Consider the following 26,740-nt stretch of genomic DNA (forward strand, 5'->3'; position numbering starts at 1 on the left):
GCGCCAGCTCAGGCAGTACGAGCTCCATCTGTGATTTCCAAGCACAGGATGGAGCAGACTATACTTGGCACTCATCAGCTGATGCTGTTTCGTTTCTAATAATGTTCAGGTTCATCGGGATGATTGACTGAGCTTCAACTATGGGTACATATATCCTGCCGTTTCTTGATCTGCTTGGACCTTAACCCCCTCTCATATTCGGCTGTCGTCACGGGCTTGGATATTGATGTCTTGGTTGAAGGCTAAAGACTGGGCATCGGGCATGGAATACTCCAGCCTGTTTCACTCAGGGCTGCGAGCTATCTCCCTCCGCTCCTTCATAGGCACGCGCACCCGAGCTCAGTCTACAGCCCCAATTTCTTCACCGGAAAAGACAAAACGGAGATATTCTCTCTCTTTGTCATCTTGTCTGCTCAAACGAGGTACCTCAACTAAGAGTCCCCCCACATCCAAATCTAGTCTGTGTCCACCTTGCGCGGAAAAAGGTGTGCGTCCACGACCTTCATCTATGTTCGTATGCTCCACCAATGAGCTGTGTGAGCCCTGTGGAAAGGGAGGGAACTTCTTTGATAACATCCATGGTCGTCAGAAGTTGATGTGCGCACACTTTCTGCAGATACCACTGATTTGGGCACTGATGTTAAATCACACAGCCAAGATGGAGCTGATGGTCTACCTTTGCCCATCATGGACTTGGGAGATCCGTTTTCTTCATCGCCTCAATCAAAATCGTTTTATGTGAACCTAGGGGACCCATCGCCTCTTCCACCCAAAGAAGAGTCTTTCCTCTCTTTGTCAAATGATCTAGATACCTTCTATAGACCACTCCGTCGCGAGCGTCCGCTCTCGACCCAAACTATGCCTCTGCCTTCTTGTCGATTTTCTGGGCACTACCGGCGCGAGCGCAGGGAACGTATCGATCCTGCGTGGATGCTGGAAGAATCAAGTCCAGAATTGGAGGCCCAGGACAATGGAGAGAATGCTGATGTTACAGAACTAAATCTTGACGGTGTGTCGGATTGGCGCCAGTTCCACGTTGATTGGCTCCAGAACGAGCCTGCTGTGCAATTGACTACCGGGATTTAATTGTTGCCGCTTTATTGTGATCCTACTGTACTGTATGTAATTCACCTTGTATTCTTATTACCTAGACTTGTATTACTTGCCTCGTACTTCACACACCTCGTTGTTTGTAACTTTTTAGTTGGCAACATTTAGTTCTACTTAATTTAATACATTCTCTATGATTCTGACACGAGTCGCCGAGGGTTAGGAGAACAGCATCCAAAATAGGCAATATTATGTAATATTAGAGCAGTTGCTCTGCTCAGTGACGCTGCTAATAAGTTACAGGTCGCTTTCATTCGTCCCCAGCGGTGAGATATCTGCATGTTGATATACCGTGAAATGTCTTCAAAGTTTACTGACAATGGCTTGTTTCTCTACCATCAGGATACTTTAAACCCGCGCATTAAAGCAGGACTTATCTGCTGCTTTAGCATCGAGGATTCAAATCAGGCGGCTATTATCCTGTACTCACACGACAGGAGCACAATAATCACCCTCCAGTTCCAACAGGCATATATTCTATTTCACTCTCACCGAGTGAGCTGTTCGTCATGCCTGCAAAGTACTCACATGTGAAGAAGAGGACGACAAACCCCAAGAAAAAGGCCGCTGCCACGATTCAGTCCGGGAAAGACAACAATCGCCACCAAAAGCTCCCCAATCACCTTGACAAGACGATTACAAATGCCATGTCAGCAGTCTCGCAGCTGGAGCGCGCCATCGCGAAGATCTTCCTGATCCGCTTCGAGCAAGATATCGCGCGCCTGTTTTCAACACACATATTCTGTGTCGCTCTTATTCACTTACCCACGTTCATGATGCGGTGTATTACTGTCGGCGGGCCCAGCTGGGTCGCCTATAATGCGGATAATGAGGAAATTAAGGACTTCTTCCGTTCCGTCGTTAGTATGGACTTGCGACAGGCTGGAGAACGGGTTTCGACGAAGAGTGTTTTGTGGTCTTATACAGCTTTGAGAGAATTTGTGCGGTTTCGATCTCATTCCATGTATTAGCGAAGGCTGATTATTAACTGTCTTAGGCGCTTTCTAACAATGTTCCTGTATGCCGGAAGCGTGGTCTACACTCTCTTCGACTACTTCCTCACTACGACTCGCTAAAGGTGCACATGGACTCCCTGGAGGCGATGCCGCACGCGACATTTACTAAACCACCGCATCTCGGCGCCCTTACAGAAGGCTTGGAGGCCTTGGAAGAGGCGTGCGAGTTGAAGTACGGGGAAAAGTCCCCGTTAAGGTCCACCCCTCCTCCTGGATGGGATCATCAGTGGCGCATGAAAGTACGCACGGGATATGAAAGGCTTGCTCAAACTCTCTGGCGAGTGACCCGGGAGTTTGATGTCAGTGGATACGGCTGTGTGCTTCGGGAGAAGCTTACAACGAAGTGGTGCGATTGTGGATGCTCTACGGATCACCTGGGCGAGGTCTGTGAAAAGACGGTACGGGAAGATGAGGAAGGGAGTGGTGTTAGATCTGGTAAGCAAAGAGAATGGGATGGGCGAGGTATGTCATTTAAGCAATGTAATTATAAATGTGTGACATGGCCTATAGGAAGCGGCGTGTTGGGTTGGGAGACTGAAGAAGAAGAGGATATATGGGATATCGATCTTGATTTTGGCGGGAGCGATTCTGAAGAAGGGGATAGTTTTGGGTCCGAAATGACCATTGCTCAAATGATGGAAATCAGGTTCATCAAGGCAGAAAGAGAGAAGGAATTCGTGAGTATTGTTCCGAAAAACACAGCATAATAAAACTCATGTGCATGGTTGTAGGGTAACGCCGCGTTCCGGCGAGGCGAGTATCAACGCGCCGTAAAACATTACAAGGCAGCACATTCAATTGAACCAGAACTGCCTCATTATCAACTCAACCTTGCTGCGGCCCACCTAAAGCTCAGCGAGTATGTCGCAGTCCTTCAGATGTGTACCTAATTCTCAGACAATTCATAGCTGGCTTGAAGCCGAAGAAGCATGTACAAAAGCCTTGGGACAACATCGAAGCATAAAAGGTTATTATAGACGCTCGAAAGCGCGTCGAATGTTGGGTAAGCTAGATGACGCTGTGCAGGGTGGGTGTGTTTTTGAATTACCTTTCCGATGTACTAAGCTGCTGTTAGATTTACGTGCGGCACTGAAAATACAGCCTTCAAACAGTGAAGCGTTGGATGAACTGCTATCCATTCTTCCGCCCAACGATTCATCACGTTTAGCTCCTTCATCTTCATCTCTTGCAACGTCCTCCTCCAGTACTTCACCAGCCCCTCGAAATGCCGGTTCACTATATGACCACCTGCATTTACCCAAACTGAAGCAACCAAAACAATTACCGTTTCCTCGGTCCAGCAATGATGATAGGAAAATTAAAGTTTCCTCGATCCCAGTGTCCTATGAAGTTCCGCTGATGTCTGCTGGGAAGGCCTCGACAGAACTGAAGTCGAAGGATCTCAAAACAAGGACAGAGTCGTTCATCTTTCCAAGTTGGGAGAAGTACACGGTTAGGCTGGCTACTGGTTGAGTGTACGAAACCTATTTTTCTAGATTGCGTGTTCTGTATGCAGGCTTATCTTGTTGCCACTCTATGGGGATCATCCTTGGTTTTCGGCGATAATATTGATTTCGTTGTTCTACCTCTTGTCCTGTGTTTGATCTACGTAATCGTATGTAGAGATCTATGCGTGGGAGGTGTTTTACACGGCCATTGGTGTCATCAGTGCCCTTATTCTCCAATTAGCGGCCTTGATGAGTTTTTTAAGCTGATAAGTTTGCGATTGAATCGGATGTACTGACTCACTACTTACTCAGGCTACGAAAAAGTTAACGTGGGTTAACAACGATTGACTGGGAAAAAGAAACTCGTAGCATTGGGGCAACGTTGCAACGATAGATCTAGATACAGATTTTGCATCCGACATCTTGTCATACATACATATGATGTGTGATCTGAGCCTTGAGTACAGGTTGAATCGGAGAACGAAGTAGGCTGGGGCTGCAAACATGGGCGCAGGTCCTCTGGATTCAAGTTGGTCACGGTGTTCTTCTGAAACAAGTGTTTGATATATCAAGAGCTAGATTGTCCTCGTTGATTATAGTACGTCTCCATTTTACCATTGAAGACTCCAGATGACAGCAAGAAGGCGCATCAGATGCAAACACCTCACTGCTCCTAGTGCCACCAGAGGAAATGTGCATCAGCATCCGACCACCAAATAGCGTTCAAGTGCTGCAGCAGGTCAAGAAGTTGCAACATCCGACGTACTGATGAGATCCTGTTGTTTCCACAGGATCCACCAGAGCAAGTGATCAAAGACCGCTTGGTCGATCAAGAAGACTTTTGATGTCAACCACTGATACAAGGATTCATGAGTTTTAGCATCAGATTATAGGGTGTTACTACAATTATTTCAGTCCATCAAGTACTGGCAATGAGTGGTTGTTGCTCTCCATTATCAACGTTTGCAACTGAAGGGTGATATTTGCGTGTCAACCGTGTAGTCAATGCGCCGTCCTCCAACCGTTCCACCTCCTCCACGATGGTATACCCCCCTAGCCATGGCAAGACGATAATCCACAGCCAGTAATAGAATCCGCACACCTATAAAGGGTCAGATTTATGTAGAATCGGGGTGTAAGCGATGTACATACCGCAAGGACACCCAGACCCACCACACAGTAACTGAATGATGGATATAGTCAGATGTGGACCTAAAATGCGACAGCATTAGACTTACGTTGCGTACCAGAAAGACACGTCGCTATGACCAGGTTCCGGTGGTATCCTTGTCAAAAAATCAGTGCTGCTTCAAGGCATTGATTTGGTAGGACAATACCAGGGCATTATGAGAAGAAATACTGCGCTGAGGAGGTAAAGGGAAACGTAAATATTCCCCGCACGATACTTCGAAGGCGCAAGGCCAGCAAGCGCTTGCCGCTTTCGAAGAAGCCACAATCCTATAGCAGTTGCGGCATTGAATACCTGCGACTTGTTGATCATATAATAAGCTGCGGTCGGATAAAATACCTACTAAATTCGGATAAGAAGACAAATCTAACAAGAAGTTGAATGCATCTCGAGCTGGGAGGGCGACTATCACGAAGACTGTAAGAAAGTACTTCAGACACACAGGTCCTAATGGCGTGCCGAATGGCTTGGTCGATGCAAAAAATCTTGGATACGGAAGTAGCCCCTGGCGGGCAATCTCACGTAATACGCGTGCTTGACCAACAGTCTGGCAGAATATAAGTTTTCACATTATGAAAAGTAGTTTCAAAATGCTTTGCTTACCACAGCGATCTAGAAATGTATTTTGTGAGTAAGTCGGGCATGCGAAATACAAAGATCACACACGATGTTGCCGAAGCAACTTAAAGCAACCATGATCGGCATGATTTGGGCCGCGAAGCTCCCTCCGTATACACGTTGGAAAAATAAAGCCGCGATGAGTTGCCCAGAATTTTTTATCTCGTCCTTTGGCACCGCTGCCACGTAAGCAACGTTGACGAAGAAAAAAAGACAGGTGACTAAAAGTAGCGAGAGTAAGCCGGCTTTGCGTACTGTGCGGACAGGATCACGCGTATGGACTTCCCCAATGACATTAAATGCGTTGTGCCAACCAGCAAATGCAAAATTAGTCTTGACTAGGGCAGTAGCCAAAGAATTGGGATTGGTCGTGCTCCCACTGAAGGGGGACCGGAAATTGGCATACGGATCGCTGATGTGAGTGAAACCGCCAAGTACAAGGGCACCCGTAAAGACCAAGCTGAAAGCACAATATGTCAGTAGATGAAAGATGGTGAACGATGCACTCACAAGACAAGAGAAAGAACCTTCAACCCAGTAAGAATGTTCACGGCTCTTAAAGACCATTTCGTTGACAGGGCGACGACTGCGTGGTCAAGTTCCAGATTATACCTTGACGCAAGGAATATAAGAAGCTCACAAGACATACCCACAGCACAGACAGCTATGGCAATAATGGATTGTCTTCCGGGAGTGATGGGGACGTCGAAAGCTGTAAGTGCGTATTGCGCAAACACAATAGAATTTGTTGCGCTAAAACTGGTTAGCGTAGAAACAATTCCGTGAACATCGCGTTCAACATGCAAACCGTAGTAGCACGCACGAAAGAAGGACTGAAGTTACAGCAAACATAACTGGGACCAAAAACTGTGGACGAGGATACGCCTGCTCCAAGTACACGACTTCTGCCCCAGATCTCTTTGGGAACATACTTGCGAATTCACCATAGATCATAAGACCTCCGAGTGCAAATAATGGAGCCAATAGCCAGAAGACGAAAAGTAGGCCGACGGAGCCAACGGAATTCATTATGACGCCTGGAACAGAGTATATTCCTGCACCGAGTATTTGCCCGATATTGAGCATAACAGAAGACAGTAATGTAACCTTGTAACCCAAGGGACTGCTCTGCAGACGAGGTGGGTATTTATCGGATACAAGTGATCGGTTGTTACCTTCTCTATTGGCGCCCCCGCTGCTGACAGAGTGTTTCCTTCATCTTGCGCATCCTCGCTTTGGGCGAGGACTTCAGAGTCCAGGACATTGTCGATGATGGTCATGAGACTACTGACGGTGGGCTGATAGGACTGGTACTCACTGGCAGGACTGTATCATAATTATAAATCCACAAGAGTCGGCGCCCAGCGAATTGTAGTAGTCATTGACTACCATTATGGCGCCATCACTGGCAGTGTCCTTGGGCAGTATACGGTCGTGATCGGATCGGAGACAAACCTCAATGCAGTTTTAGTATGAATCACGGTAGCTGGCCGCAGTTTCAGTTCTAAAACGAGGAAGCCGTGAAGAACTAGTAGAAGTAGGTGTATAAAGGCTGAGCGGTGAAAGACCTGAAGAGAATCTAGTAAGAGCGGGTATTATGTAAACTGAACAATGCTATAAGTATACCTAGGTTGTCAACAAAATATTGGCTTGGCACCTCGTCCTCAGCGGATGTTATCTGTGGCAGGTGCTTGAGGTATATATAACCTTTTTATTTTTATCAGCCTTCCAGAAGAGTCACGCATACTAAGTAACTAGCGCCTACAAAACGGATTCCAGCCAGTCACCCTTTTTCGAGGTTCCCACGGTCTGGAGTTGTCTGTGTCCCTCATGCGATGGTTTGGCGCAGGGCATTGCTCAATTGCTCATTATCATTCGTGTAGCACGGGGGCAGGCAATTACCACATATGAATTGTCAACGTTGCGCTGTGTCTACGTTTCTAGCATTCTGGCAGACTGCATTCGCACCACACGGAACCAATACCGAGCAAGTAGCTAGGTTTGCACTCTGTCACGGTTGATGCTAACGGCGGGACGGGTAGTATAAATATGATATGAGGGTTGGACTTGAGCTTGGCTACAAGACTCAGACTGCAGAGACACGACGGGTAGTATCTATGCGACCGACCGCGCTGTTCGTGTTGTAAACATGTGCGCGTGTGTGTGTGGAACACGGTTCTACTGTGTGCCATCAATTAAAGGTACCGGAGCCGAAAATCATTTTTCAGTCCTCTCGAGTGTTATTCGTCCCCTACACCTTGTTTTTTTCTTCACTGCCACTCCTACTACATATGTACTAATTTTCACAGTGAAAGTATTGCGATGATGTGCTCCCAAAACACACCCATTTCGCACTGTAGTATGATTAGACCAATCATCATTCGTGATCGTAAGCCGTCTCATCATTGGCATGTGGTACTAGTGCGAAGTCGACCGGTCCGGTAGTGGACGCCGTTACGCCCAGCGAAGCCGCCCCACTCTGAATCTCACACCGCTATCATAGGATATGCTCAACATAAGTAAGTTCATGCTACCTGACCAACACGCTGTCGCAAAATATTCCAGGGATGAGAGCGACACTCATCACGTTGGGAATGGATGCCTGTCGAGTCTCGACTCTCAAGCGGAAATGTTCGTTCATTCTATTCTGAATCTGTCCCAAGTCTCTTTATAACCATTGCTTCTTAGGAAGTTCTTCCCCGCTCGTCCCTGACTGTCTTGGCTATCTTCACCATTGGATAGGACGTATCTAGCACTCAGTCTGGTTATCTGAGTCCTCAAGTGACCTCCTTTTAACTTGTCCGCGATCAAAAATTGTGTCATGTCATCCGACACCCCATCGACAAATCTGTGGCTTGAGCGATCTCGTCTCGATGGAATGATGTTAGGAGCAGTATCCTATGGTGCGTTTTTAGTTTACATAGTATGGAAATTTGGAAATTGACTCTTGTACCGCAACAGGCGGATTCTTCATCCTTACGGTGCAAGCTGCGATCGCTCTCATGCAACGGCCTCGACATGGGGGGAAGATTGCAGATAATCGCTTGACTCTCCTTGCCTACATCTTTATAACGTTTGTATTGGGGACGATAGGTTTCGCTGGGAACGCAAGATACACGCAGATGATCTGGATAGACCTTCGTGATGCGCCTGGTGGTCCGTCCGCACTGATTGAGGATGAGATGAATTATTCTATCAACGTCGTGGCGATTTCCTGGTAAAGTTTCTTTTCCCACCTATGTGCAAACTGTGTTGACAGTTTCATCCAGTTACTTAGTCATGGAATGGTTTATGCAAGCCCTACTTGTGAGCTGAATTGTTCGTCTTCTTGGACAGGTGGAGGCCTGATTCTTAGAATATTTTAGCTTTACCGATGTTTTGTAATATGGAATTGGGCAAGATACGTGATGGTCCCGATGATCATTCTCTACATTGCCATGATTGGTACGATTCACTGTCTGTCGAATGACAGTGGTCGCTGACATCTTGAGCAGCAATGGCTATTCTTGTCTTGATCGACTCGAGCGCTGGTGCCATATTCTACGATATTAATACCGAACTGGCCTACCTTTCCCTCGAGGTTGGGCTCACTGTCATCTACTCCGTCCTCGTGACGAGTCGTTTGCTCTCCATGCGAGGCCTGATGAAGCAGATCATACGAGAATATGATTCTAGCACCTATGACACCGTCGTCCTCATGGTCGTCGAGTCCGCTATGGCATACATTGCCTACGCCATTGTTTTCATAGTTTCCTTCGGTATGCATAGTAATGTCTCCAATCTATGTTTCCTGTCTATCAGCCATGTCCAGGTAAGCACACGGCAAATTGTGTTATCTGTGTACCTGATGCTAGCTTGTTTTTAGGGCATCGCCCAATTGCTTATCATCATCCGTGTAGCAAGGGGGCGGGCAATTACTTCGGAGCAAACACGAGCTATTGCAGCACATACGACTATGGCATTCTCAGCGACTGTATCTGACGAAATGGAGGGAATCAATATTGAGCCAACAGCAGGGTCTGAAGAGGGCAGTGTCGAGTTGTATTCCGGTCTGGAGAAGGCGGCTGAAACAAAAGAGGAAACAGCATGAAGATGACGCGAGGTTGTATTCATACTTGTTATGCTTATAAGCATACAGATGGTTGAACTGTTCTTGTTTGCACCAGGCCGGCAGAGGTTTTCGAAGTAGGGACGGAAATGTATGAGTACTTCATAGTATGGATAAGTTGCACTTGGATACGGTCAGGGCTGGTGACTGTCTCACTTACCCATCGCTACATGACAATAAAACACATAAGCGCTCCCTGGAAAACTTTTTGTTGGATGAATTGACGTTACAGCACTAATCGCCTCCGAGTCATACCTGCGCTAGTTGTCCTTCAAGCTTCAAGTTCAAGGTTTATACTAGGCTTGCGAGCACTTCCGCCCCTGTATTGAATGTTACTAAGCAATCATAGGCTTCTCATCCTAATAAGGCCAAACACTCACTGTACATTTCTGGGTGCCTCGAGGCTTGACCAGTACTACTACGAGCAGACACTCAGGCTGTCTAAGCTGAAACCGAGCTGAAACAACTCATAAATTTATTGGCAGGAACATCATGACTTTCGTATAATTTCACTGCTTACTTGCCATGTCGCCCATCATGGCGCATTTCGGTCGTACCTCTCACCTGGGTAATCATCCACTGCCACACCATCGTTGTTTCTGGTATCTGCCACTATCTCTACCTGCTTGATCTTATCAGCTACTTGTTTCTCAGCTCTCCTTGTTATTCATATCCCAGCCAAAAAATCACAACATGGCGCTTCAATCTCGTCCAGTGCCTATGAATGCTTCGCCCCATCACTCCAAGGTCAAGGTGTCCCTGACGCTATCCGACCCCATATTTGTGGCTGGCAATAATATTTCTGGAAAAATGGAAGTCGAATGTCGCGGCGATGGTGATTGCGGTCTTGGAATTGGTCTTATGATGGTCGAATTATTCGCCGTCCAAGGTTTGTTTATTCCATTCATTATCGCATAAACCACCAACTAATGCTTAATGCATAACCCAGAAATTACGTCTCGTGACCACTCAGGCACTTCCACCTTTATTCATTCTCGCAGACTGTTCCAAGGGCCAGGACTCCCGCCGTCGAATGCGATCCAATCTGACTTCGATCCTCCAGGAGAATCGCACCTTCCGGCCCATTACTACCCTGCACGTCGTGGTCTCACTACATTTTTCTTTCGCTTTCCCCTCCCGCCCTCGTCCCCCGCCTCAATATCATTCGGTCCTGCCCAAATACGATACGAAATACGAGCCAGCGTTGGCGTTGCTTGGAGAGGAGAGAAACGCCTCGTGACTGATCATCAATACGTCAATGTAGTCGAATATTGCGATATACGAGCACCGTCGAAACGCCCTCAAGGTTTTGCTGTCACCGAGGGTGGAAACATCTGGGCCCAAGCTTTTGTCACGAATGGTCCCATCATTGCTGGAGAGGTCGCTTGCGTCGAGTTACAGCTGAAGAATCATTCACTCAACTGGGTTCGTTGTGCTGGTTCTTGTTTTTTATGGGATCAACTTACCATAAATCTTGCAGACGTGTGGGGTTACGCTCACACTTTCCCGTGAACTTCGACTATCGTCACCTTCTGTGGATAAGGACACGTTTAAGATAACCGACACAGTCACCGAGGTCGAGTTTAGGGGTCACGAGTATATGGTCCCCCCTGGCATTGAGGGTGTTGCCAACTTGGTGATTAATATCCCTCGGTCTTCCCGTGGATCTCGTGGTGGTGCTCGCGTCGGTGAGAATGGAAACACAATTGACTGTTTGTTTGAAGTTCGTTGTAGCCTGAGACTCCGGATCGATATGCCTATTGGGAGGTGCGTTGTGTCACTCTCATTCTTGGGCAACGCTTTGAACAAGTACCTCCAGCGAACCTGTCATAATCACAATTCCGCTGGTCATTCACCATCCTTTGGCCATACCTAATGCACACGCGTCACCCTACGCCATCCCTGCCACTTCACCACAGCCGTATGCATCACCTCCTACACACGCTTATCTGCTCCCACCGCCTCCTGGTGCTTCCTACGTGGATCCTCATTTCTCATCACAGCAATACGACCCACTACATACGTACTGGCCACCACCGTTTCTAAGTGCAGATTATAAGACTTTCACTCCTGCATTTTCGGAGCAGCATTATCCTCGGGATTTATTTTCATCTAATCCACACTTCCAACACCATACGCCACCACCGCCTCGACCAGCATCAGCCGAACCTCACTCCCAGATGCCGTATTATGATACAAGCTTACCATCAGGACTTCCTACATCAGTAGCTCATCTTCTGCTGCCTCATCCACCTATCTCATATCACCCTCCACAAGCTGCCGAAAGCAGCCCTCAGTACCTCGCAGATTCAGAAGAGGGCAAAGGCACTCGTGCATCTCGCATCTCTCAAACGCTGCGTCTATCCTCTCGACACCGCTCAGTCTCACCACTATCGCACAGATTTCCCTTACCTCAGCCCTCTGCTCAACACGTGTCCCCTGGTCGCCCGTATCTTGGTGCAATTCAGATTTCCACCCTGCCTAATCCTTACGACTCTCAAGGTGCATTACACTCACCACGCCCCATCCCATCACCAAAACAGTCCTACTCGGGCCCTTCTCCACGCAGCGAAAATGTGTGTGCCCTGGAACGCATGGCAGACGAAGTCGGCAGGCATAGCGGCGATCTAAGCGCAGATCTTCCAAAGTGCGCGGCAAACGTAGACTCGAACGTGGATAAGATGCTCCCTAGTCCTCCTGTTCCATCTGGTAAACGACCATTACGCGTTCAACAGCAGGTCCAGGCAGCATTTCCCGATATTACTGTTCCTGGTTGCTCTGCGCCCAAATCCGAGTTGGAATCTGCTTGCCCCCCTCCACCGATGCCACCACTCGCAGCTATAACTCCTGTCAAGTTCCCGCGCGCACCGTGTGAGTTATCTGGCCTGAGCACCAAGTATATCAAGGGCTCCCCGCAGGAGAGCGGCTTGGACGCCCTCGAGCGGCGCCTACTCGCAGAGGTAGGGACGCGCCGCCAGGACGTAGGTGAGCTGCGCCCGGATGTGTGCAGCGTGGTGCAGCCAATTAAGATTCCGGCCAGTGGGGCTCCCGCGGGTGTGAATGACAGTACCATATCGAGTCTGACGCTCGCGGATCGTGACGCTTTCCTGCGAGGTGACGAGGACGAGCGAGAGCAGGAGCAAGAGCAGGATCATGATTCAGACGAGAGAACACAGCACCGAGGTGGACGTCACAGTCAAAGTGATGATGAACGCGAGGTGCGCACCCAGAGGGGACGGGGAAAAGTAAAGAGCAAACATAATGATGAGGATGATGAGAGGCAGGTTACGCAGAAGCGGAAGAGAGGCAAGGTGGGTGATATGCGGAAACTGCGTAGTGAGGTCAAAGGGCGGATTGCAGCATGGCTAGGGGAGATCGATACAAGCCCACCGCTTGTGGATGATTCGTTATCTATGGTGTCGCCCACTGCATCCCACTTCGTTCCCATCACTGACAACAAGCCTTTCTCGCCACCTTCATTGTCAGAAGACCTGTTACCATTGTCGGGCGATCAAGAACTTGGAGGAATACCATTCGACAACGACATTTCTGCAGCTCCCAATCCACGTTCATCTGGCTTCGTGACTATTTCTACGCTCAAGGCTGCTGGCACTGGACACTCTACTACGCCTGCACCGGAAAATGTGCATAGTAGCTTTGATGGAGAAAAGAAAAATCCCGCCGTGGAGTTGTTGGCACCGGGTCCAATCTTGAGAAGGATGTCCACGGGCCAGTCAACCACTGTAACACCTGTTGGCTCTCTTTTGAATGCTCCGCTTGCAGGATCGAAATCCCCTGACATAACAAGGGCTGAACCCATATCCACAGTTACTCGTCATTTCTTATCGCCTCATCACTCGCGCCATTCCCCCAAACCACCTAGCCCAGAGGTGAAGTATAACATCCGTTCTGCACGCGGAGGGAAAGGCGGCAGGGTCACTGAAGTTGCTTCGCTATGGGCCGCAAAAGCAGATACGACTCAGATACAGGCGAAGAAAAATGAGGCTGCTCAGCCCTTGAGAAAACCTGTTAACCATGGTGGAAAATTATCCGTCAGGTCCCCACGGTCAACATCGCAAACTCAGGGTCCGGCCGATACGAGCAGGGAGGGACGCGGGAAGGCCACAAAAGCAACAACAGTTCCTGCTGTCATTTCATCGTCTCATGCTGTGCCCATGCTTTCATCTACTGCTTCTCTCGCTCGTGCATCACCCAACCCCAGGACCCCAGCATCCCGTCCTCTACCTCCAATGATTTCGGAGACGATATCAAATCTTAGAAGTGTTGTTAAGACACCCATTCCCAGAGTTACTCGCACCCCTGGTGACCTTGGATTTGGTCAGGCGCGTCTCAGGGACTTAATCAAGAAATATCAAGGATAATTTGCTTGTTCGTTACTGTATGACCAATGTATGTGCTACTTTGACTTATGTTGTTGTTTTATTTCCTTTGCTTGTTTTGTTTTTGTTGTCTTTTTTTGGCACTGTCTCGATTGATTTGCGATTGATCATAAATAGATCATTCGGTGTATGTTTTAATTATACGACTAGACACGAGGTTCGAATCATCACGGGTCCAAACATACCGTGTGCGTGAGACTCATAAAGCCATCTTGCCCGCAGTCTATAAATGTGATATCAGGTGCATACAAATCACGGGATCGACGGACTCACTTCGATAGGAAGTAATATCGTCAAGATGGCTGCAACCATAAATAACGCAGCAGACACAAAGACAGGACTGCAAAATACAAAAGCCACTATCAGCTCAATAAAGATGGATGCGATCACGACGCACCCATTTGCCGTGTTTACTGATGTATTGCCACTGAGCGGTGTTGTGGCAATCTTGATAAGAGGGGCAATAAGTCCGCCGATGCGGTTCAGCGCAGAACAGAGTGCGTCGCCCGTCCCACGGTGAGGTGCCGGGAAGACCTCTGGGGTCTACACGGTTTGGGGTCACATTTCAGGATCTTGGACAGCTCCTCCAGTATATCACTCACATACGCATACAAGACTCCATACATCTAAAGGGGAAGAATTAGTGCATGATACTCAACTCAGTAAGCTAACCCGTACCGCATTCCTGTGTGTATGTTGTCAGCATACTATGCGGTTTATGAGGTCAGTGTCGAGTACGCACTGAGTGAGACCAGAAGCACAAGAATACCCGAGCACTGCAGCCGTCGTCTTGCTCGTTGTGAACAAGAAGAGGAAGAGTCCAGTCAGCATAGTTGACACGGCCAACACAAGTTTCCGTCCCCCTACGAGCCACCGACCAGAGCCACGAGTATAGTCAACGGTCGCACAGGCAATGAGAGACCCGGGGATGCCAAGGACGGATACGATCGAGTAGTTGCGGTATGTCTCGCTCACGCTTGACGAACCGGATGCCGAACCTTGTGCGGAAAGATAAAGTGGGAGATAGGCATTGAAGAGTGGGTATGCGATGCCAATTAAACTGAACATCCGCAAGTCAACATGGGCGAACACACGCAATTCTTTAGGTACATACCCCCAGATAACGATGATGAGGGTCGTGTTGATTACCAAGCGCCTGTTAGAAAAGAGCGGACGGACGTGCGAGCTGCAGCGGACTCAGCAACTGATATAATGTCAGAGCAGACGACGTACAGCGACATTTTAGAAAAGGAATTCCAGACGCTAGTGGACAAATTCGGTACCGTCTTAGATGTTGTTTCACCAGATATTGCCTGCAGATCTTCGAGTTTGAGTGTAATAGTCCTACCGTTACGCTTTGCAATGTGTTCCAGGACCTGCAGAGACATTCCGCTGAGCCCGACGACAATCAGTAGCATTATGTTAAAACCTTAATGGCTTCTTCGTCACGACCTTGCGCCACCAGAAATTTCGACGACTCCTGCACGTCAAACACAAAGAAGCGACATATAAACATCAAGAACGTCAAAGCCCCGCTAAGTAGAGGAATTAGGTAGAACAGATGCAGCTGATGTAAAACGTACAGGGTATACCTAGAGACAGGCGTCAGCATCAATCTTGTATACTACAATGTCACTAAGACGCGACCTACAATGTGTATCGCCATCCCATGTTGGCAGATTTGGCGCACTGGCCACTTGGTATCGACGGGTTACAAGAGAAGTTGGCAATGAAAGCCCAACTGATTAAAGATGCTACCAATTGTCCTAACGCCCACCAGACCGACAGAAGAGTTAAAGTCCACTAGGAGTCGGAGATTAAATACCTAAACTGTGATAAAATATCGCGGCCAATGACGCACCTGATGAGACTGTGGAATATGTTCCAAATACAAGGCGCCTTCAGGTGCATGGATGATAAATTATGAGGGTGTCTCTTGGTCAGAACATTACTTACCATCAACAGGCAAACTGCAGATACCAACAACGATGTCGAGTGTGATTAGATCCATTTTTGCCCTTACGGACCCAGATATGCTCACTTTCCGCCGACACCAAAGCCCATGCATGCTATAAGGGAACAAAATATCACAAAATTGGGTGCACCTGCTGCTGCCAATCCAAAGAGGCCGGCGAGAAAGAGCGTAATCTTTTGTCGCCAATCAAAAAGTCTCCCACGCGACTTTCAGTGCATAACTTACATTGAAAGATAAGGTTCTTCCGACAAGGTCAGCCATGATGCCCCATGTTGTGGCGCCAACAATCAATCCAGCGAATTCTGCTAGGACAGCGTACTCGACCCGAACCGGGTTAAGCTCCTGTTGTACCTGGGGAAGTACGATTGCCAAACCTTGCAGCCAGAGATCTAGTAGCAGCAACCAATTAGACGAAACACGTGCGATATATGCAATTCTTATCTCACTGTCTGCGAGCCATCCTAGACCAGTAATAACAAAGAGCTGCCATTGATAGCGACCAAAGCCAATCCTGTGCGATGGAATGGGCTTGGGTTATCTATCACAAGACTGTGACTGTGCTCAACGCACTCTTCTTGAAAACATCTATTAACTGATTAAATGAGTAACAAGTCGCCAACCGGTACATGAAAAGAAAAAGAAATGTTCTTTGCTTACTGAGATTACACTTGAGCTGATAGTCCCTCCCGATGCCTTCTGCACGACCGACTTGAGACAAGACATCATAACCGAGAGCGACTTGATCCTCTTGCACCGCAGCGTCTGACTTCCCATGAGTGGCGGACATGTTTCAAGGGATAGTGCTCAGCTATAAAATGTCAGACGCAAATTTAAAGGCGAGCGATAAAAGTTCTGAAGCAGGGCTGCTATATGAACTTTTCGTGAATATAATTTTGTTCTCTCGCTCAAAGCGCCTACGAAACGGTTTAGGAAGTGAGAGCCATGTGTGTACGAACTGCTAATATCCTTGGCGTTTAAGAATTGGTGAACGTTTGCTATAACAAGTGAGTCAAATGACCATCCCAGCTGGAGTTGTTCAACTTGTGTTCCGCCGCCACAAGAATCTAAAAAAAGAAGCTATTTGATTTTGAGGGACCGGTTTTACATAAGACTCCGCCCGACCTGAGTCAGCCAAAAGTTATATTTAACATTGTTACTCTCATCATCGCCAGCTTCCAGTGATTGCGCCATAATGCTAGTCAATGAGCGTTGAGCGCAGCATGGGTCTTGAAATTGAAATATGATACCGTCTTGAGTACTAGTCTTATCATCCTACCGTCATGACCATCGACAACGTCCTAGACTCCGAAGTCCTCGCTCAAAGCGGTGAGGACGCGCAAGATGAAGGAAACACTTTGTCAGCTGCGGGAGCACCAATAGAGAGGGTAACAGCAATTCACTTGTGTCCGATAAATACTCATATCGTCTGCAGAACAATCCCTTGGGTTACAAGGTTACATTGCTGTCCTCTGTTATGCTCAATCTCGGGCGAATGCTCGGCGCAGGAATATACTCTGTTCCGGGCGTCATACTGAATTCGGTTGGCTCGGTCGGCCTACTCTTCGTTTTCTGGCTATTAGCTCCTCTGTTTGCATTCGGAGGTCTCATGGTCTATAGTGAATACGCAAGTATGTTCCCAAAAAGATCCGGGGCAGAAGTTGTGTACTTGGAGCAGGCATATCCGCGTCCAAAGTTTTTGGTCCCAATCATGTTTGCTGTAACCTCAGTCCTTCTGTCGTGCGTACTACTGTTTGCATGTTCGATGATATACTCATGGAATTGCTTTTACACTGATCAGTTTTAGCGCAACAAATTCAATTATATTTGCCCAATATGCGCTTACAATTTTCGATGTCCCCATCACTCCCGAAAGACAAACCATTGTTGCTTTAGCAGTCTGTGCTGCTGGTATGGCTCGTGAGCTTCTTAAGTTTCTTGCGCGAAGGTACAATCTGGAACTTAACCACGCAGTCGTCGCCTTATCAACGAAATGGTCTTTAAGAGCCGTGAACATTCTTACTGGGTTGAAGGTTCTTTCTCTTGTATTGTGAGCGCATCGTTTACCATCTTTTATGTGCTAATAGATTGTGCTTTTAGCTTGGTCTTTACGGGCGCCCTCGTACTTGGTGGTTTCACCCACATCAGCGATCCTTATGCCAATTTTCGGTCACCTTTCAGTGGGAGCACGACCAATCCAAATTCTTTGGCTACCGCCCTAGTCAAGACTAATTTTGCATTCGCTGGTTGGAACAACGCATTTAATGTCATTGGGGAAGTCCATACGCGTGACCCTGTCCGCACAGTACGCAAAGCCAGCATGCTATCGCTGCTTTTAGTCGCATGTCTTTTTTTCTTTGTCAATGTTGCTTACGTGGCAGCGGTGCCAAAGGACGAGATAAGAAATTCTGGGCAGCTCATCGCCGCTTTATTTTTCCAACGTGTATACGGAGAGAGCTTCGCAGGCAAAACCCTGCCGATCATGGTTGCTTTAAGTTGCTTCGGAAACCTTGTGTGTGATCCTTCTATTTCGTGTGCCCGAGTTGCTCACAAAATACATTTCTAGATCGCCATGGTGAGCAATACATTCGGAAACTACATAATGTGAAGACTCATATTTTTCCAGGCTGTTGGTCAGACACGCGCATTGCGTGAGATTGCCCGTCAGGGGCTACTTCCGTATCCAAGATTTTTTGCATCGACCAAGCCATTCGGCACGCCATTGGGACCCGTGTGTCTGAAGTACTTTCTCACAGTCTTCGTGATGGTCGCCCTCCCAGCTCGAGATGCATTTAATTTCTTGTTAGACTTAGCTTCTTATCCGAATTTAGTAGGTATTCCATTCTACCGCGGTGTATTATGTGATCAACAAGTCACAGGTGTTCCATGTTGCAACTGCTGTAGGATTGTGGCTTCTTCGAAGGCGGCGAGCGCTTGCTGGCCTTGCACCTTCGAAGTATCGTGCGAAGAATATTTACGTTTTGCTTTCCCTGCTCAGTGCGGTGTTTCTTCTCATAATGCCCTGGTATTGTCCTTCCGAATCAAATGCCTTGAAGCAGCACTGACTTTTTCGACAAGGGTACCACCAGAACCTGGTCATGGCGACGTGTCTTTCTGGTACGCAACGTAAGTGTAATGTTGTTGCATTTCTAAGTCCACATCTGACCACATCCATTATTCAGTTACTGTGTGGTGGGCCTGGGTGTCCTTGCGGTGTGTACTACACTTACAACGCGATTTCACATAAAACTGACCCTTTATAGGTGTGCGGAGTCTATTACTGGCTGTGGATCATTGTCTTGCCATGGCTAGGAGGGTATACCGTCGTGGAGGAGGTAGAACGATTGGAGGACGGCGCGTTGACTGCACAGTTGACACGCAAATACCACCCTTCAGCTGCAGACACTGATAACGGAGAACGACAACCACTCATTGCCAGTACTTGATGGGCTTGCATAATTGTAGTAACACTCCTTGTAATGTAATGCTAAAGCTCATCATCCTTGTATTAGTACCATACAAGTACGGTCCCCAGGTGCAACTCCCATGTCAAACCCAGCTTAAGACCAGAGCGTAATGTTGGCTCATATTCGAAATCAATATGGGTTTTGGTATATCATCGATCGTGTTATGGAGAACCATATCGGTGGCAGTCATATATACTAACGAATACCGATAGAATTTTCTTGATTTTGACCGCGCAAGTCTGGATCTATTTCTGGAGGCGCAGAATTCGATCTCGGGAGAATTCAACAGGCAGAGCAAAGCTCTGGCACGAATCTACGTCGCATATCACAGACTAACTTAATCGCTGACAGTGCAGAACAGGTTGCCTTCATCAGGTAAATATCTTTAATTATGCATGCAGCAGTCGACAGAAAGACTGACGTTGCGTTACAGGTTAATGGATTAATGCAAGCTGCTCAAATGTGAGTCCCTACCATGATGGAAAATATATGTACAGGCTACCGTTAGCTTCTGAATCTTGCGAGCTTTATCTTTAGCCTTCCTGTTTAACCACTACTATTTTTGGTGCTCTGCCATCCGACCCACAAAATAGCAGTGTCCCCGCAACATCCTTTTGATGTTTCAACAATTCATTCCTGCCCTGCACCACGTTTCCTCGGCGTAACACACCAGAAGCCATGTGGTGGCTGTACAGCTTCCCAACGACATGGAGCCTGCTGACATTAGGTCTTGGCTGCGTGTTTGTCTGGACTGGTATAAGACCCGCTTGCTGCATCGCGTCCGAATCATCGTTCTCTTATCTTCCCTACCAAGTTTGATTTACTTGGACATTGCATTCACAACACTGTAATCCATTGAGGTCAGTGAAGCTTGAAGCTTGAAGTTCCACAGTCCACAGTCACTCAATTTTAGTCTAGGTTGCATTGGACGTACAAGGAGAACACACCGTCACCCAGTCCTTCTCAGTGGCACGTTTTTCTCCCTTTGTTGATATGTCATGGCCTTTTTTCGCATTCGCAATCCCAGTGGCAACGTTTGTCATGTCCGGGTTTGCGGGCGGCGACGACAGTGACGATGATTCTGGAGGAAAGCTGTAAAAAAACTGGATAAGGAAAAGAAGCGTGCAGACGCCGCAGATGTAGCAAGACGTGATGCAGAGGAATAGGCGAGACAAGCCAGGTGTGCTGCGGAGGAAGAAACGGAAAGAGCCAGGCGCGCTGCAGAGGAAGAAATGGAAAGGGCGGCAGCCTCAGCTGCAGACACTCTTCGCAGAACAGAGGAAGCGAGGCTCGCGACTGAGCGCCGCTGGCTTGAAGGAGTCCGTCCCGAGTGCCGCCCTTTGGCGGAGGATGCTGTTCAAATGAAGACCGAGTATCATTACAGCCCAGGCTCCGTCCACCTCACAGTTGTTGGTTCTTCTGGAGCCGGGAAGTCATCTTTTATAAACGCCGTTCATGGCCTATCCAGCGGTGACTCCATCGCCGCACCTACGGGGATTGTTGAAACTACCGCTACTGTCACGAGATACTCAGATCCATGCCCAGACTCTCGCATCGTCTGGTATGATGTTCCCGGGGCAGTGACTCAAAATGTACCTGACTGGCAGTACTTCAAAGACTTGGGCCTCTACATCTTCGACTGCATCATCGTGTTGATTGACAATAGTTTCTTGGACTCCGACCTCGCCATCCTCCGCGCATGCGAGGAATTTGCCAACTTCAAGGCGTTCATTGTTCGCTCCAAGTCGGACCAGCACATTCTCAGCATGACGTGCGCCAGGATGCCACGAGGATTCGACCTCTTGTGATCTAGAGGACAACGAGACACGTCTTCATTTTATGCAAATTAGATCTGAAGAACGGAGGAGGTTTCGCGACTCCAGAACTGGGAGATGTTCGAATCAACGTGTTCACATTTGGTGGGAATACCGCATGTGCGGAAGACGGAATCTATCTATTGGATGCACAGACCACTATTGGTCCTATCTTTCTGCGTCAATGGCCCAACAACAGCTTGGATTCGTTGCAACACAACAGAAAAAATATTTGAATGAAAATGAAATGTACACACTCCATTGAATCATCATGCATCCGAATGCGAACACGTCTGAAGTTCAATATTGGTCAATTGAGAGTGTGATGTGGTTCCGGGCTCAGGGGAGTCGCAAACGGTGTTGCAAAACTGTAGGTGCATCCGAGTAACGAGGACCGTATGCATGACGATTTGAAATGTTACAAACATATTTGAGGAGTTGAACTGCGTGAAAAAAGTATCAGGACCCCCAGCCGACATCGAGTTGGATTCGGGTTTCTACACACCGGTAGCCATTCAATGGCTAAAAGATTAAGCACAGATAGTGCTAGGATTGAAAAATTAATTCCGTTTTGACAGTCACGAAGGTACCACTTGCTTAGCCCAGTTCCGAAGTAAAAAAAGTTGTGTTGTAGAAGGATATTGAGCAGCCGACACCCTCTTTCACGGTATGCCCAATATACACGAATCATGGTGAGTACTATGATCTCTGAGGCAAAAAGTGAGCACTCGACTACATTTATGGCTTCGTGATCTCACCAAGCTCGAATGCTGCTAGAAGTGACCAATTATATGCAGCCTTGTTGTCGTGAGATAGTGAGTAACAACCGCCACCTATGTCTAATAGTTGGACTGTCGTCTACACTGAGCGATTTACATGTGGCTCTTCTTCAAGACACTCACGTTTCGACTGCTTCCAAACCTTCAATACTATTAACACGTTCAAGATCGCCAGACACTGAAGTGAGGTATGTCAGAGTACAGAATGCGGGAGCGCAACTGTATGCGCACGAGTACCGTTGACAACATAAGGCCCAGAATGGATTTCTTTTGTCCCCATAATGCATAGGTACGAAGGATAAAGATACCTGGAGATCCTGTGAGTATCCTGCGTGAATACACTATAAACATTGTAATACCTTCTGCACCAACTATGCACAATGCAGCAGCACCTGAGGGACGAACTTGAAGCGGGACTGGCAAATTCTATCGTTACAATACTTACAATACCACATTGACTGTAGAATTTTACAAGTCTACATCGGCGAATCCTCAGGATGGTAGGTGACATTGCTTCCGACTAATGCTCACCACAATTTTTTCATTCGGGAGATAGTTCACTTCAGTATCCTGATTAGCTGCAAATTGACGATAGAGCATGTGATTTGGACTCACTGTATAAGTGTACAGAGAGCATCAAGGCTGGCATGTATCTTGTCATGATATAAAGAATACTTCCTTTCCTCCACCGTGGGCAATGAATCGAAGATACCTATACACAACAACTAGCCTGTCGATCGATGTGCTATCATATCTCACAAAGATGAAATCACCTCCTGGTCCAAGGTTAGGAAACAATCGTAGACCTGTGACGAGATGTTTATGAATGACGACTGGACAAATAGCAAGAGCACGCACCCAAGAAGCCACGAGTGATGCTAGCACGAATCCTGTTAGCTATGAGAAATTATTATGGTCGAAATGATAGAACCGAAAAAATACTGCCAGTGCCAAGATTATAGATATGAGTGAAACGAAGATGTCAACAAAGATCAGTCACTTACATTCTGGGTTCGGAGGATGGTCGAGAGATGAATGAAGGTTTGAGAATCCATGTTTAAGAGAGAATAGGATGGAGGCGCTAGTATCAAGCACAGCGCCGCGCCTGGTAGGCAGAATATAGCATCAGTAAAACCTCGGATTTATTTTCCTTCATTATCCCACTTTTCTTGCCTTGGCGCTGGCGCTAAGGCATAAAAATTAATACAAGGAGTGATAACTCGATCTTTCCGAAATTTCTCAAAGGCGCAAAGGAGCGGTCCATTGGTTTTGCCACACAAAGGAGAGAAAATGCATATTAAGAGAGAAAAGAGTATTATAGATTCAAATAGTGTACAAGTAGCTAGATCAAAATGCAATCTCAAAGGCGTGATGGTCAGCGTATTTATTGACGTAGTAGGCGCGGAATGCATCATAGGAATGATAAAATTTGAGCTCTGGAGGCAGGAATTCCGTGCCGTACACGGGAATAAGATGGGCAGCGCGATAAATGGCGTCAATATGAATGATTGCGTACCCAGCAGTATTGTTTGCACCCTCTCCTGGACGAACCATCCACATTCCCGTGTCTTCGTCTGCAGCATCGCCGATTTTGTCGAACCAGCGAACCACAACGCAGGGATAAACTTCGCCCCGGTACTGGAATGAAAAAAATGCGCAAACGCGCGCGACTTCGAGACCTTGCATGCCAGGTAGACTAGTGTCTGTGTTGACAAAGACACAGTCGTTGCGTGAATGCCCACCTCGCCAGGAGGGACAAGAGCGGATGTGTTCAGTGCGCATGCCACCAATACCACTCAAATCGCTCGGCGCATAAAACCGCGATGATGCCGAGTTGAAGACTGCAATTTTGCTGAGATAGAGGGGGCATTCAGAAAGAGGTACATTGGACGGATCGCGGGGGTCATCAGGATGCATCTGTTGAAATAAGAAGCGTCTGAGAAGGTCAGATAGGTGAGGAATATCAAGTTCCTCGGCGAGTTCAGGAATGGTTTGAGCGCGATTTTTGCCCTCTGTACAGTATGTTCAGTATTACGTTGAAAATCAGGAAAAAAGGACACCTACGGCGGGTTTTTGCCAGCGTTACAAACGCTTGTAGAACGGTGGGCCCGTCGTCTATGTCGAGGTCCACATCAATATTGATCAAGGGAGGTGGAGGTGGTGCAGCAGGAGCAGGCACATGCATATCTGCTGCTGCTGCTGCTGCTTGAGCAGGTGCGAGTGCTGCCGCCCCGCCGTCTTCATCAACTTGGTCGATCTGCGCAGGAACTGTTATGCAAATTAGTTGAAATATATCTCGTAAGAAATGCGCGACTTACCTAAGGCATTGACTGCTGAGAGACAAGTGCCAGTGAGCATCCCCCGACGCGTGAAGTCGACTCGCAGTGCTGAAAGTTTGTCGAGCCGTTGATTGGTCAGTAATATCTGACCAAGCGCATTGAAACGGCTCGATCGTCGCCAGGGCTCCTTGACCGCTTTGATGTGCTTGTTCTCGGTGATTGACGAGCAGAGACCATTGGGTGCAGCAAAGAGTCGAATGTTTCGAACATAGTGCATGAGCGAGTGTTGACGAGGTAAGGAGAAGTGAAGGACGACACCCGTTGTCCTGAAGATTTCGCGGTAACGGTGAAAACGAGAGAGCGCATCTTCGATTTGAAGTAGAGAGTCTTCGGTGATGATATTGCGACGTACTAGATAACAAAAATCTAGAAGCGCACGAAAGGTGCGAACGACGTCTTGAGGTACATGGCCCTCGATAGCAGGTAAATAGACCTAAAGGATTCAATATTAGGTAGTAACAATACACAAAAATGACGACTCACTTTCATCAAGGCCTTGGAGTCATCTCCTGTCCACTGCTTGAATCCGCGCCCTTGAGGAAATCGTCGCAAGCCTGAAAACGAGGCGACAGCAGCAATTCTATGGCAATGATAAAAAAGTAAGCAATCCAAATACAAACCGAGCTCACCTGCGGTCAATATCATCCATAATTTTCTGTGCCTTCCGTTTGTTGTGTGTCTGACGGAGGTACTTCTCGACCCACGTCACGAGGTGATCCTTGAAGGCGCCTTTTATAAGTTGATGGAGGATATCTGGTGATATCATTTGATGGATATCGGCTCGGGGAAAGTCGTTTGTGAATGGCTGTCGAAATAGTATTAGTTTTGTAAATGAAAACAAGAGAAAAACGCTGAATGACTTACCACAAGTTGCGCGACTATTCCGAAGTCTTCCCAAAGATCTCCCGAGGGAGCTTCTTCGACGAGTGCCTCTGTATATTCGCGGCTACGGGGCAGCGCATCTTCGTCGAGATCTTCACGATTTGCAACACACCTTTAGAATAATGTGAGCGACCATGTAAATACATATTAAATGAAAGACATACTTTGGACACCAATTACGGACAATGCACGCTAATAAAACTTGCTCCTCATAATCCGCTATGTAAGGCCCTAGTCCATATATGACATGCCGGTAGTGGCCATCTCCGAAACGCGTTACTTCGGGAGTCGTCATGCCCGGCTTGAGCGGATCGAGAATTTTGGAAAGGGACGAATGGAATAACTGTCGACGAAATCTTCGGAACGAAGGTTCTTCAGCATGTTCCTGCGTAGCTGTATCATAGTTAGTCAGTTATAGAAATAGATTGCAGGATTGAAACATACTTTTCGGCATTGCCAGGAACCCAATGACGGCCACACCATCGCGATGCGCTCTTCGAACATTATTGTGGATGTTCCCAATGGAAGCATAGAGCGGGTAGTACTCGTTGTTACCCGTTCCGACTGAAACTGTCGTTTTGTCGCTGCCAAGGATGACAGGGACAAATGTCGACCCGAGAGTGCTCGGGTCTTTCGCGATTTCGTCCTAGATACATAGAGCCGTTAATATCAGACATTACGAAACAAAAAATGCATTACTTACTGCTTGATCCCACACCCAGTCACCAGACATGAAATCCTTCCATTGGCGCTTGTCGCCCTCAGTTGAATACTCCCTATACGGGCAGTAATCCATCTCGTTAGCATAAGTCGAATTTGCGAGCATATTACGCGCAACTTCACGTGGGTCGCGGAACCAGACTTCGTATTTGCCATCCATCCAGGGCTTGTGCTCGTCTGCAAGTCTCTCGCCATCATAGGCGACCGTAAAGCGTTGCCATGGTACATCCCCAAAGGGCGAACTGTCAATGACGTGGTACAGATCACGGTGATCTGCAAACGGCGGGTTGTCATTGTGCTTTGCGAGGGTAGATGCCCATAGATCTAGTAGCTGGTCAATTTGACCAGCTGGCATTTGATTGTGCTTGTAAAGGAACTCGGCCGTTTCAAATTCTGTGCGGTTTCGAAAAGGCGTCCAGTCATTGGTTGCGAGATTCTCAGGAGATGGAGGTGGAGCGCCAGGGGGGAGGAATACACCATTTACATCACATGGTCTACCTGTAATAGCGCTCATTAAAGATAGAGTATCAGGCAGTAAATTGACGTACCGTTGAGACCTGTGTGATAATTGCGATAAAGATGATCACCACGCCCAAAAAATTCTGTGTCGACGTCTGCATGGGGGGATTGTTGGCGCAGATGTTCGTCCATATCGCCCTGGTAACCATCCACATCGACATCACGCTCATTGTCTTCATTGTGAGATGGGTGTGGGCTTGGTGTTCGGGGAACAGGTTCCAGAGATTCTCGATGGTTGTCTTGAGGCGGTACTGGCATCACAGGATGTGCCGAAATTCGGTGTTTTGTTCGCCCAGCAGAGCTTTTGAACCATCTTGAACATGTTCCACATGGGAGTTGGAGTGCGCTATGGTCCCATC

General features: G+C 47.7%; 10 protein-coding genes across 10 annotated transcripts; 6 read left to right on the forward strand and 4 right to left on the reverse strand.

Annotated features, from left to right (window-relative positions):
- Positions 1–226: 226 nt before the first annotated feature.
- On the forward strand, positions 227–1,353 carry HD556DRAFT_1461811 (uncharacterized protein; the record flags this gene model as incomplete). The annotated part of the gene is made up of 2 exons (XM_041308267.1): positions 227–584; positions 665–1,353. The coding sequence occupies 2 exons, from the start codon at positions 227–229 to the stop codon at positions 1,084–1,086; spliced, it is 780 nt and encodes a 259-aa protein (XP_041163209.1). The 3' UTR covers positions 1,087–1,353.
- Positions 1,353–4,011, forward strand: HD556DRAFT_1351017 (uncharacterized protein). Its single transcript, XM_041302371.1, has 8 exons — positions 1,353–1,376; positions 1,453–2,051; positions 2,108–2,588; positions 2,637–2,803; positions 2,858–2,985; positions 3,035–3,153; positions 3,202–3,818; positions 3,882–4,011. The coding sequence occupies exons 2-7, from the start codon at positions 1,620–1,622 to the stop codon at positions 3,597–3,599; spliced, it is 1,725 nt and encodes a 574-aa protein (XP_041163210.1). The 5' UTR covers positions 1,353–1,376; positions 1,453–1,619; the 3' UTR covers positions 3,600–3,818; positions 3,882–4,011.
- A 375-nt stretch (positions 4,012–4,386) lies between these two features.
- HD556DRAFT_1461895 (amino acid/polyamine transporter I) lies at positions 4,387–6,506 on the reverse strand. The gene is made up of 10 exons (XM_041308268.1): positions 6,205–6,506; positions 6,022–6,140; positions 5,892–5,967; positions 5,430–5,841; positions 5,367–5,375; positions 5,107–5,310; positions 4,912–5,057; positions 4,813–4,860; positions 4,727–4,757; positions 4,387–4,676 (listed from the first exon to the last, which is right to left on the reverse strand). Exons 1-10 carry the CDS (start codon positions 6,465–6,467, stop codon positions 4,494–4,496), a joined length of 1,491 nt encoding a protein of 496 aa, XP_041163211.1. The 5' UTR covers positions 6,468–6,506; the 3' UTR covers positions 4,387–4,493.
- Positions 6,507–7,916: 1,410 nt separating this feature from the next.
- Positions 7,917–9,769, forward strand: HD556DRAFT_188543 (uncharacterized protein). The gene is made up of 7 exons (XM_041309844.1): positions 7,917–8,012; positions 8,070–8,284; positions 8,343–8,598; positions 8,651–8,687; positions 8,747–8,825; positions 8,876–9,192; positions 9,247–9,769. Exons 2-7 carry the CDS (start codon positions 8,203–8,205, stop codon positions 9,469–9,471), a joined length of 996 nt encoding a protein of 331 aa, XP_041163212.1. The 5' UTR covers positions 7,917–8,012; positions 8,070–8,202; the 3' UTR covers positions 9,472–9,769.
- A 119-nt stretch (positions 9,770–9,888) lies between these two features.
- HD556DRAFT_1351025 (uncharacterized protein) lies at positions 9,889–13,992 on the forward strand. The gene is made up of 4 exons (XM_041302372.1): positions 9,889–10,378; positions 10,439–10,914; positions 10,970–11,256; positions 11,309–13,992. The coding sequence occupies exons 1-4, from the start codon at positions 10,183–10,185 to the stop codon at positions 13,869–13,871; spliced, it is 3,522 nt and encodes a 1,173-aa protein (XP_041163213.1). The 5' UTR covers positions 9,889–10,182; the 3' UTR covers positions 13,872–13,992.
- On the reverse strand, positions 13,993–16,940 carry HD556DRAFT_1351032 (major facilitator superfamily domain-containing protein). The gene is made up of 17 exons (XM_041302373.1): positions 16,522–16,940; positions 16,435–16,456; positions 16,311–16,375; positions 16,090–16,253; positions 15,931–16,037; positions 15,846–15,859; positions 15,751–15,788; positions 15,541–15,692; positions 15,473–15,481; positions 15,319–15,424; positions 15,123–15,265; positions 15,004–15,075; positions 14,632–14,949; positions 14,568–14,574; positions 14,287–14,515; positions 14,163–14,229; positions 13,993–14,112 (listed from the first exon to the last, which is right to left on the reverse strand). The coding sequence occupies exons 1-15, from the start codon at positions 16,649–16,651 to the stop codon at positions 14,372–14,374; spliced, it is 1,491 nt and encodes a 496-aa protein (XP_041163214.1). The 5' UTR covers positions 16,652–16,940; the 3' UTR covers positions 13,993–14,112; positions 14,163–14,229; positions 14,287–14,371.
- A 73-nt stretch (positions 16,941–17,013) lies between these two features.
- On the forward strand, positions 17,014–19,307 carry HD556DRAFT_1518444 (amino acid/polyamine transporter I; the record flags this gene model as incomplete). The annotated part of the gene is made up of 11 exons (XM_041309111.1): positions 17,014–17,119; positions 17,176–17,249; positions 17,297–17,601; positions 17,663–17,781; positions 17,836–17,911; positions 17,962–18,373; positions 18,488–18,691; positions 18,741–18,886; positions 18,940–18,987; positions 19,044–19,074; positions 19,125–19,307. The coding sequence occupies exons 3-11, from the start codon at positions 17,339–17,341 to the stop codon at positions 19,305–19,307; spliced, it is 1,482 nt and encodes a 493-aa protein (XP_041163215.1). The 5' UTR covers positions 17,014–17,119; positions 17,176–17,249; positions 17,297–17,338.
- A 1,409-nt stretch (positions 19,308–20,716) lies between these two features.
- HD556DRAFT_1199953 (immunity-related GTPases-like protein) lies at positions 20,717–21,088 on the forward strand (the record flags this gene model as incomplete). Its single annotated transcript, XM_041296365.1, has 1 exon — positions 20,717–21,088. A coding segment is annotated over one exon (372 nt), but the record flags the coding sequence as incomplete, so codon positions are not given.
- A 260-nt stretch (positions 21,089–21,348) lies between these two features.
- Positions 21,349–23,122, reverse strand: HD556DRAFT_189643 (uncharacterized protein). The gene is made up of 13 exons (XM_041309845.1): positions 22,926–23,122; positions 22,853–22,862; positions 22,780–22,799; positions 22,695–22,727; positions 22,537–22,633; positions 22,453–22,481; positions 22,367–22,397; positions 22,281–22,313; positions 22,153–22,229; positions 22,045–22,099; positions 21,901–21,993; positions 21,740–21,850; positions 21,349–21,688 (listed from the first exon to the last, which is right to left on the reverse strand). The coding sequence occupies exons 1-13, from the start codon at positions 22,974–22,976 to the stop codon at positions 21,561–21,563; spliced, it is 768 nt and encodes a 255-aa protein (XP_041163217.1). The 5' UTR covers positions 22,977–23,122; the 3' UTR covers positions 21,349–21,560.
- Positions 23,123–23,200: 78 nt separating this feature from the next.
- Positions 23,201–26,092, reverse strand: HD556DRAFT_1351085 (uncharacterized protein). The gene is made up of 9 exons (XM_041302374.1): positions 25,846–26,092; positions 25,587–25,788; positions 25,307–25,535; positions 25,125–25,254; positions 24,890–25,065; positions 24,744–24,840; positions 24,240–24,693; positions 23,986–24,189; positions 23,201–23,933 (listed from the first exon to the last, which is right to left on the reverse strand). The coding sequence occupies exons 1-9, from the start codon at positions 26,020–26,022 to the stop codon at positions 23,269–23,271; spliced, it is 2,334 nt and encodes a 777-aa protein (XP_041163218.1). The 5' UTR covers positions 26,023–26,092; the 3' UTR covers positions 23,201–23,268.
- Between the last annotated feature and the right edge of the window lie 648 nt (positions 26,093–26,740).

Source organism: Suillus plorans, assembly GCF_016647745.1.
Source record: "Suillus plorans strain S12 chromosome Unknown HD556scaffold_13, whole genome shotgun sequence".
In the NCBI taxonomy this organism is placed as follows: Eukaryota; Fungi; Basidiomycota; class Agaricomycetes; order Boletales; family Suillaceae; genus Suillus; species Suillus plorans.